Raw genomic sequence first — 14,508 nt, forward strand, 5'->3', positions numbered from 1 at the left:
TAAATATATCAGTTGAGCCTATATGATTCAATGTGTAATCAGACCCATTGTTACCTTCTTGATTTTCTGCTTAGATGATCTGTCCATTGCTATAGAGTATTAAAGTTTCCTACAATTATGGTATTTTTATCAATTTGTTTATGTTTGTGATTAATTGATCTTATATATTTGGGTGGTTCCATGTTGGGAGCACTATTCACAATTGTTAGCTCTGCTTGATGAATAGACCCCTTAATTATGATATAATGCCTTCTTTATCTCGTTATAATCTGTTTTAATTTTTTCAATGTTTTATTTCTGCGAGAGAGCGAGAGAGTGAGAGAGCGAATCTCAAGCAGTCTCCAGGTTCTGAGCTAGCTATCAGCACACAGCCCGATGCGAGGCTCGAACCCACGAACCGTGAGATCATGACCTGAGCTGAAGTGGGACGCTTAACTGACTGAGCCACCCAGGCACCCCTATAATCTTTGTTTTAAAATCATGTTTCTCTACTATAAGTATGGCTTCTCTGGCTTTCTTTTGACATCCATTAACATGATATGTGGCTCTGTGTCCCCTCACTTTCAACCTGCAAGCGCCTTCAAGTCAAAAAATGAGTCTCTTGTAGGCAGCATATAGATGGATCTGGTTTTGTTTGTTTGTTTTAATCCACTCTGATACCCTAGGTCTTTTGGGGCATCTAGTCCTTATACATTCACAGTGATTATTGGAAGGTATGAACTTAGTGCCGTTGTGTTATCTGTAGATCTTGTGTTTCTGGTGAGGTTTCTGGTCCTTTGTAGTCTTTCCTGCTTTCCACTCAACCACCAGTCAGATTGTAAAAGAAAATCAGGCAGAGAAATTGTTTTTTTTTTTTTTTTTTTAATTTTTAAAAAGCAACACCATGGACAGTAGCATTAAAAATAATATACATAAGGATTAATTTGGCAAAAGATTTGCAAGACTTTTACACTGACAAGTACAAGGTATTGCTAAGAGCTATTCAGGAAGATCTAAATAAATAGGGGCACCTGGGTGGCTCAGTCAGTTGAGCGTCTGACTTCAACTCGGGTCATGATCTCACAGTCCGAGTTCAAGCCCTGTGTCAGGCTTTGGGCTGACAGCTTAGAGCCTGGAACATGCTTCAGATTCTGTGTCCCTCTCTGCCCCTCCCCTGCTCGTACTGTCTTTGTCTCTCTCTAAAATAAACATTAAAAATTTTTTTTATTTAAAAAAGGAAGAGCTAAATAAATGGAGAGAGATGCTGTGTTCATGGGATGGCAGACTGAATGTTGATCCGATGCAAGTTTTTCTCAAACTGATCTATAATAGGTTTGATACAAACCCAGTTCAAATCCCAGCAGACATTTGTTTTTGTTCTTAGAAAATGGCAAGGTATTTATAGATTTCAGATGGGAATTTAAAGCACATATAGCTCCCAAAACAAGTTTCAAAAAGAAATACAAAGTGGCTAATACAAAAGTGGCTAATACATTATGCATTTCAAGACTTTGTGTAAAGCTACAGTCATCAAGGGAATATGTTGTTGCCATAAAGGCAGATAAATAAGTGGAACAGAGTGGGAAGTCTTCCTGTGCACATAGGGACAGCTGCCATGTGACAAATGTGCACAGACAATTCAGTGGAAAAATGGTCACTTTTTCAAACAAATGATGCTAGAACCATTGATTCTCTGTATATGCAACAAAATCAATGGTCTGCAGCCTTTACATTCCACCACATAACAAAAAACTAAAAATCAGTCATGAATCCAAATGTAAAAACCTAATTGCAAGAAAGCATAAGAAAGATCTTTGTGACTTTCTGTTAGGCAAAGATTTTTTTTAATGTTTGTTCATTTTTGAGAGATACAGACTGTAAGTGGGGGAAGGCAGAGAAAGAGAGGGGCACAGAACCTGAAGCAGACTCCAGGCTCCAAGCTGTCAGCACAGAGCCCGACCCGGGGGCTTGAACTCACAAACTGTGAGATCATGACCTGAGCCAAACTTGGATGCTCAACCAATTGAGCCACCCAGGCACTTCATGACTTTTTAGATATAACCCCAAAGTACAGCCCATAAAAAACAAACTGATAACTTGAATTTAATCTCAAAATTAAAAACTTTAAAAAAAACAAAACAGGAGAATGAAGGGATCAGATACACACTTGCAGGAAAAATTTAAGCCTATATTTGTTAAAGGACTTGTACCCAAATTGTTAAGTACTCTCAAAATTCAATAACAAAACTAGAACCCAATAAAAACATAGGCAAAGATTTGAACAGCTGCTTCAGTAAGGAAGCTCTAAAGATAAGTACTTGTTCAACATAATTAGCTATTAGGGAAATAGAAATTAAAATTATAATGAGATACTCTTACACATGCCGTATAGTGGCTAACATGAGGAATACAGACTATACCAAGTGTTGGTGAGGATGGGGAATAACTGGAATGTTACACACTGCTGGTAGTTCTTTTAAATGTGAAATATGTACGTATCTTATGGCCAAGCTCTTCCAATCCTAGCTGCCTACCCAAGAGAAGTGATAGCATATGTCCACACAAATGAATGTTTATAGCAACTTTATCTGTAACTAATCCTGAACTGGAAACAACCTGAATATGCATTCATCTATTGATGGACAAACAGACTTCAGTACATATGATGGAACACTACTAAGAAATAAAAAGTTGATACATACAGTTGAGTGAATGTCCAGATAATCATGCCAAATGAAAGAAGCCAGACAAAAAGCAGTATACATTGTACAATTCAATTTATATAAAATACTAGAAAATGCAAAGTAACTTGTAGAGCCAGAAAGTGGATCAGTGGTTGCCCAGAAATATGGTGCATTTGCTTTTTCATTTGTCTTTGATTTTGGTTTTCATTATGACAACAACACTTAACAGGAGTTCTACCATCTTGACACATTAAGTGCAGAGCACAGTATTAACTGTAGGCACAGTGTGAAACAACAGATCTCTAAAACTTACTCATCATGTGTCTTGTAAAACTTTATACCTGTTGAAAAATAACTCCATATTTCTCTCTCCAGCTCCTTTGAATAATGTTTCTATTGTTTGACTATTTTAGATGTCAAATATCTAAAATATCAGATATTTAGGTATCATTTTAGATATTCTGTAAGTAGAATCATGCTGTATTTGTCCTTTTGTGACTGGCTTATTTTATCAAAACGTCTTCCAAGTTTATCCATGTTGTTACATATTACAGGGTTTTCGAAAACTGAATAGTATTCCTGTGTGTGTGTGTGTGTGTGTGTGTGTAAGTAATGGATACATATCATGTTTTATCCATTTTTCCATTGATGGACACTTAGATTGTCTCCATAATTTGGCTATTAATACTTAAATGATTATGGTATCGCCAATATCTCTTCAAGGTCTTGATTTTAATTCTTTTGGGTGTATACCCAAAAGAGCAATTGCTAGATCATACTAGAGCTCTATTTTTAATTTTTTGAGGAATTTCTATATTTTCTATGGTGGCTATACCGTTTTACACTCCTACAAACAATGTAATGTGTGAGTATTCCAATTTCTCCACATTTTCACCTACACTTGTTAGGTTTTGTGTTTTTTTTAAATAATAACAGCATATTATATATCCAATAAGGAGTTAATGTCCAAAATATTTAAGGAACTTCTACAACTCCATAGCCAAAAAGTCAGCCCAACTTAAAAAGCAGGCAAAGGAGTTAAACAGACATTTCTCCAAAGACCTACAAATGGCCATGAAATGAAGTTTTGCTCCATAATCACTAATTATCGGGAAAAGTTTTCTTGTTAGGTTCCCCTTTTGATTCTAAGGAGCAGCCAGGCAGGAAATGCCACTCTGCAGCATTCCCACACCTCCCTTCTTCCTTGCTGATTTTGACTTGACCTTTCTGTTCTTTGTATGCCCTACAGAGAAGGGCTTAAGAAAGGTTGCTCTGCTTTAAATAACCAGTTGTTGGGGCGCCTGGGTGGCTCGGTCAGTTAAGCGTCCGACTTTGGCTCAGGTCATGATCTCACGGTTCATGGGTTCAAGCCCCAGGTCAGGCTCTGTGCTCATAGCCAGCTCAGAGCCTGGAGCCTGTTTCGGATTCTGTGTCTCCCTTTCTCTCTGACCCTCCTGTGCTCACGCTGTCTCCCTCCCTCCCTCCCTCCTTCCCTCCCTCCCTCCCTCTCTCTCTCAGACAAAAAAAAACATCAAAAAAATAACCAGTTGTTGTCTAGTAGAGAACCTATAGAAATGGATTATAAGTCAGTCTGCAAGATGGGGTGAGGGTACTTCCCACCACTAGGCTCACAATCAGATAAAGGGCATAGAAGAGGGGGGGAGTTAGGGCTGGGCAGTGAAGGAGGGAGAAGGTAGTATTGGTACAGTTCTATTCAGCTGACCTATTTTGTTTTAGGGCAGATTCTGCTTCCGAGGGCAAGAGAAAGCAAGAAACCAGGATGTCGGTAATGGAGTAACTTTTCTTGTTTTAAGGCAGTACTTTCAAAATTTCTGTTATTTGCATGTCATTTTCAAAATTTGTCACCTCCCTGATCTTTATTATCTCTAAATTTATCTTAAACTTATTATTAAAAAATTATTTCACTTTTGGGGCACCTGGGTGACTCGGTTAAGCGTCCAACTTTGGCTCAGGTCATGATTACATGGTTTGTGGGTTCGAGCCCGGCATCGGATTCTGTGCTAACAGCTCGGAGCCTGGAGCCTGTTTCAGATTCTGTGTCTCCCTCTCTCTCTGCTCCTCCCCCACTCCTGCCTTGTCTCTCTCTGTCTCAAAAATAAATAAAACAAAAAATCTTTTGAAAAAACATTTCACTTTTAAAATGAAAATCAGTTCTTGCTTTATTAAAAAAGATTAGAAGAGTGTTAAAGACCCTCCAGCACTTGTGATTTATCCTGAATCAAGTCAGAAGTTTTAATGAACTGAAAAGAAATAATTTACTGTGAGTTCATGCCATATTTTTTTCTTTTTTTCATTCCTACGTGCACCAACTTACACCCCTTTCGTGTGCCCCTCACTTCAGGACGCACAGTGCTCTAAGTCCATAGTTTTAAAAACTCTATAATGAAAATTAAATGAATTTTTAAAAATTGAGATCATGGGCTTTAAGCAAGTTAAGGCTCCACCTGGCTCGCTTTTAGCATTGGTTCTCTCTCTGTCTCTCTGTCTCTGTCTCTGTCTCTGTCTCTCTCTCTCTCTCTCTCTCTCTCTCTCTGATGCTCAGTCTTTGAACTGGAAACCCTATGGAAGCTGATGAAACTACTGAAGCCTGGGTCCCTTCTCCCAAAGACTCTGGCTTAATTTGATCTAGGGTGATGATCAGACCCTGGGATTTTTTTTAAAGCTTCCCCCTGATCCCCATTGATTCTAACATGCAGCCAAATTTAAGAGCCACTGCTCTAGATTTTTGTGTTGTGAATAACTTTCAATAGCGTTTTATGTAAAGAAACTGGCCAAGATTTGCTGCGTGTTTTTTGTTTTGCTTTGTTTTTTTAATTTTTTTTAATCTTTATTTTTGAGAGCAGGACAGAGAGAGTACAAGTCGAGGAGGAACAGAGAGAGAGGGAGACACAGAATTCAAAGCAGCCTCCAGGCTCTGAGCTGTCAGCACAGAGCTCCATGTGGGACTCGATCTCACAAACTGTGAGATCATGGCCTGAGCCAAAGTTAGATGCTTAACTGACTGAGTCATCCAGGTGCCTCTACATTTTTTTTTTAATTGTGTGCATGAAATGAAGGAATGTTTGCTCTTTCTAAAATTTTTTTTACTGTTTTTGAGGCAGTATGAGAGGGGAGGAGCAGAGAGAGAGAGGGAGACACAGGATCTAAGCAGGCTCTAGGCTCTGAGCTGTCAGCACAGAGTCCGACATGGGCTCCAATACACAAACTACGAGATGATGACCTGAGCCCAAGTCGTACGCTTAACCGACTGAGGCACCCAGATGCCCCAGGAATGTTTGTTCTTTATGAGACTCTGGACAAGTGTGGAGGTTTCCCCTCAACTTTTCCCCCTGTAAATGTAAGATGCAAATAAGCCTCACTCACAAGTTTTCTTTAAGAAGTTACCTTCTGTAAAAGATCCTAAACTGCAGAATGTTTTAAAGTAGGAGTAATTGAGTCTTCAAAAACGAACTCCCTTGAAAAAGAGCTAGCTCCCCATCACCCACCTTCAGGACTATGGGGCATGCTGTCATTCACAAGGATGGAGCTGGTTTTGATCCTGATGTAATGATGGCATCAGGAAAGGACTGTGTAGTTTGCTATTCCAGGCACAGGGTGTATTTTCCAGCCAATGCATTTCATATCTGAGAAGACTATGTGAGACACTGTCGCCACTTAGTATGTTTGGATTCATAAGAAACCTCCCTGGCTTAAAATGAAAATGAGCCCTTCACCAGCTGAATGATGGAATTCCTCCTGGTTATTTACTGTGCTCCCTGGACGAGCATAACAGAGTTCAAATAGAGTATTCTTTTTATTAAGTGTATTTTGAGAGAGAGTGCACACATGTGCAAGTAAGAGAATGAACAAACGGAAGTGGGAGAGGGGCAGAGAGAGACTCCCAAGCAGGCTCCGTACTGTCAGCTCTGAGCCCGTCACAAGGCTCAAACTCCCTAACTGTGAGATCATAATCTGAGCTTAAATGAAGAGCCAGACCCTTCCCAACTGAGCCACCCAGGTGCCCCTAGAGTAATTTTTTTTAAAATCAGAGCAAATTCCACATTAAAACTGAGCATAAACATTATTTGTCAGTGTTTAACAAAAGCAAATCCAAAAACAAAAAGATTTAAAAAAACATTGTCAAAGTACAGATGAATCATCAGAAGAGATTAAATTTGCCTTGATAGCCTAGTCTTTCAAAATACTTTGAGGTTGAAATAGAAGTTACTCCCTTGCTTAACTTCAGTTATTCTAAAATGTAGACGTGCCTGTCATTGCCAAAAGTATTATTATAAATTCTTTTGGTCACTCGCATTAATATTTTGAAGTTCAAGTGTTGGGATGATAGGTATATCAGGTTTTGAACAGTTTCCTCTGGTCTGTTAGCTGCAACTATTAGATGAGAGAGGACTCCCATCCTTCACAACAGCAGCTTGGAGGAGAATGGACTAATGAAATCTGTTCTTTTTCTCCCCTCTCCTTACTTTGGGGCCTTTTTATTCTAGGAGAGCCCCGTCTTCTAGAAGGAGTTACTCCTCTTTTGTCTGACCTTGTAGCGATATGGTAAACTGTACATAAAGGACACTAACACCTTTTTCATCATGCTCATTTCTCATCTGTGCTTGTAAAAGTTTAATTACAGAAAACACCTCTTCTCAGAGAGTAATCAAGATTCAAGTACTAGTACCAGTGAACGATCTTGGACCAGTAACCAAAAAAGGAAATCCCTAAAACCGTATTCCGGTAGAAAAAAGACAAGAATTAGAAGTAGTGTAAGAAGTAAGTTTGGTACATGTCATCTTTCAAGTCATTTTTCAAATAAATCAGGTATCTTTGTGATGCAAGGAGGGAGGGTACCAAAGAAAAAATGATGTGATCTCCCTTCCCTGCTACGATTACATTGGAAAAGCAAAAACGTACATATGTAAAACCATACAAAAGAATGTAGAAATGACTGATAATTGGTAAATATGAGCTGCAGATAAATGGGAGTAGGGGTTCAGATAAGGATAATCTGACATGAGCTGGAATCACGAGGTTTTCCAAGGAAGAGGCAGGTGGGATTTGAGCTAATCCTTGGGAAGGACTAGTACTCAAAGAGGTGTGCAGATGAGTAAATGTTTTAAATTAGGTAAAATTACAAGGACAAATTGACTTGAGGACAGCATCAGGGGTAGGGTGTGGAAGAGAGAATTCATGTGGGAGGTGGGGACTCAGGAATAAGGGGGGGTCATTAGAAAGGGATCTGAAGAGCTACACATGTGAGCAAGCTTCCAGATGTGGGAACTGCTTCTAGTATGGACATGGCTAATAGGGGAGAGGGAGAAATGCATTTTTGTATTTCTCATAAGCAAACTTCCCCATTGTGCACTTCTTTTTTAGTTTTGCCATTTTCCCCTCCCAGCAGTGGCAGTGACCATGAGAAGGATGAAGTAAGTAACTTTTATCTAGGCTGCCATGTGCCCTTAGGACATTAGCATAAAAGAGGACAATCTGTTTAGGGTTAAATGTCATTTATTTCTCAGAAAGTCTTCTTTCAGGAATATGAGAATAACCAGTAATTTGTTGGTACATAAATCACCGTCAATAGAAATGGCAAGGTCTTATAAATGTTTTATTTTAAAAAAATTTTTTTTAATGTTTATTTTGTTTTTGAGACAGAGACAGAGTATAAGTGCGGGAGGGTCAGAGAGAGAGAGGGAGACACAGAATCTGAAACAGGCTCCAGGCTCTGAGCTGTCAGTGCAGAGCCCGACGTGGGGCTCAAACCCACTGACCACGAGATCATGACCTGAGCCGAAGTTGGACGCTTAACCGACTGAGCCACCCAGGTGCCCCTTGTAAATGTTTTAGTATGAATCTTGGGTAAAGAGTTAAGATTTTTCTACATTGTTGCCAAATTTGTTGAAAGACGTTTATTATGAATGATGCTAAAATCTGGGCTACTCTGATTTTCTGTAAATACATGCTCTTTGAATTTGCATTTTGAAATAAACTTCTTGGTTGAATTTTCCCTTTTCAGTTTGCTGACATGTTGTAAAGCTCTTGAGGACTTAAATACTTAAATCTTTATAAGTGGTTGAAGTGACTTCAGGCTTACATAAATATTGAATAAACCCTCTAAGTTTCTGAATTCACTTTGGTTATTCTTGTTTTAAAGTAACATACTTAAAAATATTGGACCCTGCGGTGCCTGGGTGGCTCAACTTGTTAAGCATCCGACTTCAGCTCAGATCATAATCTTGAGGTTGCTGAGCTAGAGCCCCACATCAGGCTCTGTGCTGACAGTGCAGAGCCTGGAGCCTGCTTCGGATTCTGTGTCTTCCTCTCTCTCTGCCCCTACCCCATTCATGCTGTCTGTCTCTCTCTCAAGAATAAATAAACATTAAAAAATACCCTATGTTTGAACATATAGGAGGATTAGGAGGAACTTAATGGAGGACCATGGGTGAGAAGAAGAGGAAAAATAGTGGGGGAGAGGGAGGGAGGCAAACCATGAGAGACTCTTGAATGCCGAGAACAAACTGAGGGCAGATGGGGTGGGGGGAGGGGAAGGGGGGGCATGGAGGAGGGCACTTGCGGGGATGAGCACTGGGTGTTATATGGAAACCAACTTGACAATAAACTTAATATATAAATATTAATAGTTTATTGATATACTAGTGATATGATATACTAGTGAGATGATATACTAGTATCATATATATATGATACTATATATGATATATCACAGTGATATATATCACTATATATGATATATGATATGATATATACTATATATATATGATACTAGTGTTGTCCAGGCAAATTCAAAGCCAAGTTTTTCCTAAGAATAGCCAAATTACTCCTCTCAATGTTTTCATTCCTTATCAATTGAGCCATATAGGCTATAGAAATAGTGCCAAGTATGCGAGTTCTCTAAGGGGGTGGCTTCTGGTATTCTCAGGGCATCAACAGCACCCTGCCCACTCATGCAGAAATACAGTGTGGTTAGTACTCCCATCACAGCTAGTTATCTGCCCCCATCTGTCCCCTTTCATCGGCTGCCCTCTGTGAATCTAAGGGACTGCCCTGTTCTGCACTGACAGAGATAGTTTATAGTTGAAACCTGCGAGCCAGAGTGAGAATCTAAATATTTGTTTGAATAGTTCAGACTAATAGGAATGATCAGTTAGAAATAGGCCAAAAGAAAAATTTAAAGTAAATACAGCTTTTGTTTGAAATAACCCCAAAGAAACCTCAAAGCTTTGAGAATCCATAAATTTAAGCTATGCAACTGACAGGAAGTCTGTTGATTTTTCAGTGAGGGCGTTGCTGACTTTGTACAAATAATAGCATCCGAAATTCATTCCTCTGTGTTGGAGTATAAGAATAATTTAGGGCAGGAGTCACCAAACTTTTCCTGTGAAGGGTTAGATAGCAAATATTGTAAACATTCTAGACACAGAAGACTGTAAATATTTTCTGTGGTGACTATTCGGCTCTTTGACTGTAGCATGAGAGCAGCCATGAACATTACCTAAAGTGAACGGGCGTGTTGCATTTCAATAAAACTTTATTTATAAGAAGCCAGTGAACTGTAGTTTGCTGATTGCTGATTTAGAGCAGTGATTCTCAAACTAGTGATCATCGGAATGACCAGCAAGGCTTGTTTAAATGCAGATTGCTAGGTTCTGCCCCACAGTTTCTGAGTCAATAATAGTTGGGGGTCTGGAATTTGCATTTCTGTCAAGTTTCAGGGTGTTGCCGATGCTGTGTTCCCTACTTTGAGAACTTTTAGTTAGAATTATCTTTGAGTTAGGATTATGAATTGATACAGGAGAATGTGCTTCCAATTCTGGGATTTTACGGTCTTAGTGTTTATTTTCAAATGGAGCAAATCCAATACCTCAATCATTTTATTTTATTTTTTTAATTTTTAAAGTTTGTTTATTTTGAGAGAGATCAAGTGAGCAAATGTGAAAGGGGTTACAGATGGGGGACAGAGAATCCCAAGCGAGCTCTGTACAGACAGCACAGAGCACGATGAGGGGCTTGAACACACAAACTGTGAAACCATCACCTTGGCTGAGATCAAGAGTCAGATTCAACTGACTGAGCCACCCAGGTGCCCCCTTAAACTATGTTAAAGGTAATTAGAAATATATTGGAATTTTTAAAAGACTATTTTGAGGAATTATGAATGTTAACACGCTTAAAAAGGTACTATATTTTAGGCTAAACTTCTAACACCGTTATGGAAAGATACCTCCAGGCAAAAGAATTCCATACCTCCAAAAATTTCTGGAACAAAATTTCAGAGTGGTTCTGCCGTTTTAACTCCTGGAGTTTCTGCCCAGAAAACAGGTACCTGATTTTCTGTTGACTTACATAGAAAAAAAAAAAACTTGTATTTTAGGAAAAATACTTTGACTAAACAAAACTTAATACTTGTTGAAAGTGTGAATATTCTTTTCTTTAACTCCCTCATTAGCAAAAAATAGAGGATACTGTGTTTTAATTTTACTTTAACATTTGAGATGAGCTTATGCTAATTTCTTCCATTTTCAAAGAAGGACAAAAACTCAGATGATGACTTATAGCCTCTATAAGTTTCTGTTGCAACTATTCAACTCTGTAGCGGTAGCCCCAGATCAACCACAGAAAAGATGTAAACCAACAGGTGTGGCTGTGTTTCCAAAAAACTTTATATTTTAATGTTTTATTTATTTCTGGTGGGGGTGAGAAGCAGTGTGAGCAGGGGAGGGTCAGAGAGAGAGAGGGAGACCCAGAATCCAAAACAGGTTACAGGCTCCGAGCTAGCTGTCAGCACAGAGCCTGACGCGGGCTCGAACCCACGAACTGTGAGATCATGACCTGAGCCGAAGTCGGACATTCAACCGACTGAGCCACCCAGGCACCCCATACAAAACTTTATTTCTAAAACCAGGTTAGTAGACTGGATTTGACGTGAGGGGCCAGTTTGCCAACCTTTGTCCTGTTAGGTGTACCTTAACCTCCATTGTATTTTATTAAAAACTATTTGCATCTTTTGAATGGCTAGGGATTTTGGTTTGTTTCGCTTGATCATTCTGCAGTTAATTTTTTTTATATTTTATTTATTTCTGTGAGAGAGAGACAGCGTGAGTAGGGGAGGGTCAGAGAGAGAGAGGGAGATACAGAATCCAAAGCAGGCTCCACACTCTGACCTAGCTGTCAGCACAGAGCCCAATGCAGGGCTCAAACCCACGAATCATGAGATCATGACCTGAGCTGAAGTCAGATGCTTAACTGACTGAGCCACCCAGGTGCCATTCTGCAGTTTAGCACACTGTCAAGCACATGATAGCAAACACTAAGCACATGACTGACAGCCTCTTAGCTTGGCTGCCACTGGGAGGAAAGGAGTAAGGAAAAGAGAAAAAGGAAAATATACTGTTAGAGAGAAAAGAGGAAATAAGGAAGTAGAACTCTGAGAAGAGAAAGGTCACAAGCTTGAGGTCATGGGAGCCTGGCCCGTATATTTGGGGCCAGGTGCGCAGTTATGAAAGGGGCTGATTTAATTGAGGCTCTTGATTTTATCTACAGATCTACAAACCTAATAACCATACATGCTCTGAAAGATGCAAGTTTTTTTTTCTCCATTTAGTACCATTTTTTTGATGGTCATATTTAATGTAGACAGTGATATTATTTCCTGAAGTTGCTTCTAAGCATGCTTATCCTTTTGAAACTGTTCCACCACTCAGAACTCCCAAGTCCCCACCCACTGAGCGATCTGTCTTCCTTGGAGCATTCAGAAGTTGAAGAAAATACAACTAAGGTATTATGTGTTATTCAACTGGTTTTCCAGAAAGAATATTAGATTTGTATAATGTACTTATTCCTTCTTAAGGGATGATGTAGCACCATTTGTTTCTTATTTTAATAGACATTTATGGCCTCTCTTTTTTTTTTTTTTTTGAGACTGTGGACCAAGAATCGTTGACGACAAAAAGTACTAGCTTCAAACATAAACTGCAAAACTTGGAAGACAGAGGTGAGAGAATGCTAAGCTCTTTGCAGAAGAGAGCAAAATTAATTTGATTTTGACAGACTGGGCTGTTATTCCAATCACAGCAGATAAAATCACTCTACAGAGTGTTGGAGAGAGCAGTGTGGTCTGCTTACCTGCTCAAAAAGTGCATGAAGGTCGAGGAGAGATGGGGGTGGGGGTGGGGGGTTTGTTCAGGACCTAGAAGTTTCAGAAGCATGCAGCTTGGGATCAGCTACCTCTTCTCTGGCCTCAAAGGAGGGCTCAGTGGGGACACTTTGCTAAGGATCTGGTCCAGGGGTAATTTCCACTCCCAAGTAAGTAGTTCACTTCCAATTTATGACATGTTTTCAGGCCTGTTCACAATGCTGTGAAAGAGTACAGCCCCTGGCCACTCTTTATGATGTTCCTGAACAATTTGTTTTCTCTTTACATTTTAAATGAAGTATCTGGAAGATTCAAACATCTGTGAATCAACATCTAGGTTAAGAAAAAGAACATTCTTTTCAAAATCTTGGTAGGCGCCACTCCAGATCCATCCCTGCTCTTCCCCATTCATGGGGACCCATTAGCTTTAATTTTGTGTTGGATTCCACTGCTTTTATTTTTTTTTTTCCCACCTCAACATGTGATAAATATGGTACCTTCAGAAGAGAATGTAAAATATGTGTACAGTTTAAAGAATGGTTCTAAAGTGACTACGCATGTAACTACAACCCAGAGAGAGAACTAGAATATTGTCGCTGACCTAGAATCCTTCCCCTCAATGGACCATACTTTGTTACCTCCCTCCATCCCTTGAAGAGATCATGACGGCAACTTTCAAGTATATAACACTAAAATCCAACTGAACAGAGATCACCACGCTGTATATTGCTAACTAAAATCAACGTGCTGTACATTAGACCCCCAGAATTTCTTAATCTTAAAATTGGAACTTTGTACCTTGACCAATATCTCCCCATTTCTCTCACTTTGTAAAATGTTTAATACTCAAATTTTGTTTATATGTGTTCTTGTAGCATATTAAAGTAAATGCATGTAATTTTATGGAAATAGTATCGTTACATCTCATTTCTTATTTTATTCAGCAGATTTTAAGACCTATATTCATTACTTTAGTACTCTGTTATGTATCCACTACACTTTGCCTAGCCTCTCTCACAGTAATGGATACTAATGACTTTCAATTCCATGTCATCACCAAAAGTAATGGACACCATTATATGCATCTTATGCACCCCAGTGAGATTAATTGCTCTCCTGAATGGTATGATTATAAATTCCCACAAGAATTGAAAAGTGTTTCTAAATTTCTGTACCCCCACTATAGTTGGTATTATGCAGCTTTCCAAGTTTTGTCAGTCTAATAGGGCTAATGTTTCACTGTTTAACATTTCCATTTCTCTAATAATTAAGCTAGACATATCTTTATATGCTTGTATGTCTTTTGGGCTTCCTCTTCTGTAAATTCCTTTTCATATCTCTTGTACTCTTTTTCATTGAGGTTTCTGTCTTTTAAGGTAGTTGCTTGAATATTCTAGATGTCAGTCTCTTTTGCTTTATCTTTTTGTATCTGTTTGGAAGACAATTGGAATACTACAATTTATTGTCTGCCTACTAAAATTATATAAAGTTTCTTTACAGGGCAGGATTGCTCAATTTTAATGTATCCCAATTATTTGGGTTTGTTTGCTTCCCCACCCCTTTCATAAGGCTAATCTGTTTCCTTAATAGTCTATTAAGGAACCAAAAATAGTCTATTGATTTTCTTCTAATTTTAGACTTCTATCTTACACACTGAAATCTTTTATCCAGGTAGAGTTCTTTTCA

General features: G+C 38.9%; 1 protein-coding gene across 1 annotated transcript in view; it reads left to right on the forward strand.

Moving 5' to 3' along the window:
* The window catches only part of SYCP2L (synaptonemal complex protein 2 like), a 102,104-nt gene that overhangs the window by 50,759 nt on the left and 36,837 nt on the right, over positions 1 to 14,508 (forward strand). Inside the window, exons 18-22 of the mRNA XM_039231865.1 lie at positions 7,295 to 7,442; positions 8,046 to 8,095; positions 10,880 to 11,009; positions 12,392 to 12,465; positions 12,609 to 12,681. Of these exons, the coding sequence (XP_039087796.1) occupies positions 7,295 to 7,442; positions 8,046 to 8,095; positions 10,880 to 11,009; positions 12,392 to 12,465; positions 12,609 to 12,681 (475 nt within the window). The remainder of the gene's footprint in view (positions 1 to 7,294; positions 7,443 to 8,045; positions 8,096 to 10,879; positions 11,010 to 12,391; positions 12,466 to 12,608; positions 12,682 to 14,508) is intronic.

The sequence above is a fragment of the Hyaena hyaena genome, unplaced genomic scaffold (assembly GCF_003009895.1).
Source record: "Hyaena hyaena isolate Hyena2069 unplaced genomic scaffold, ASM300989v1 scaffold_60, whole genome shotgun sequence".
In the NCBI taxonomy this organism is placed as follows: domain Eukaryota; kingdom Metazoa; phylum Chordata; class Mammalia; order Carnivora; family Hyaenidae; genus Hyaena; species Hyaena hyaena.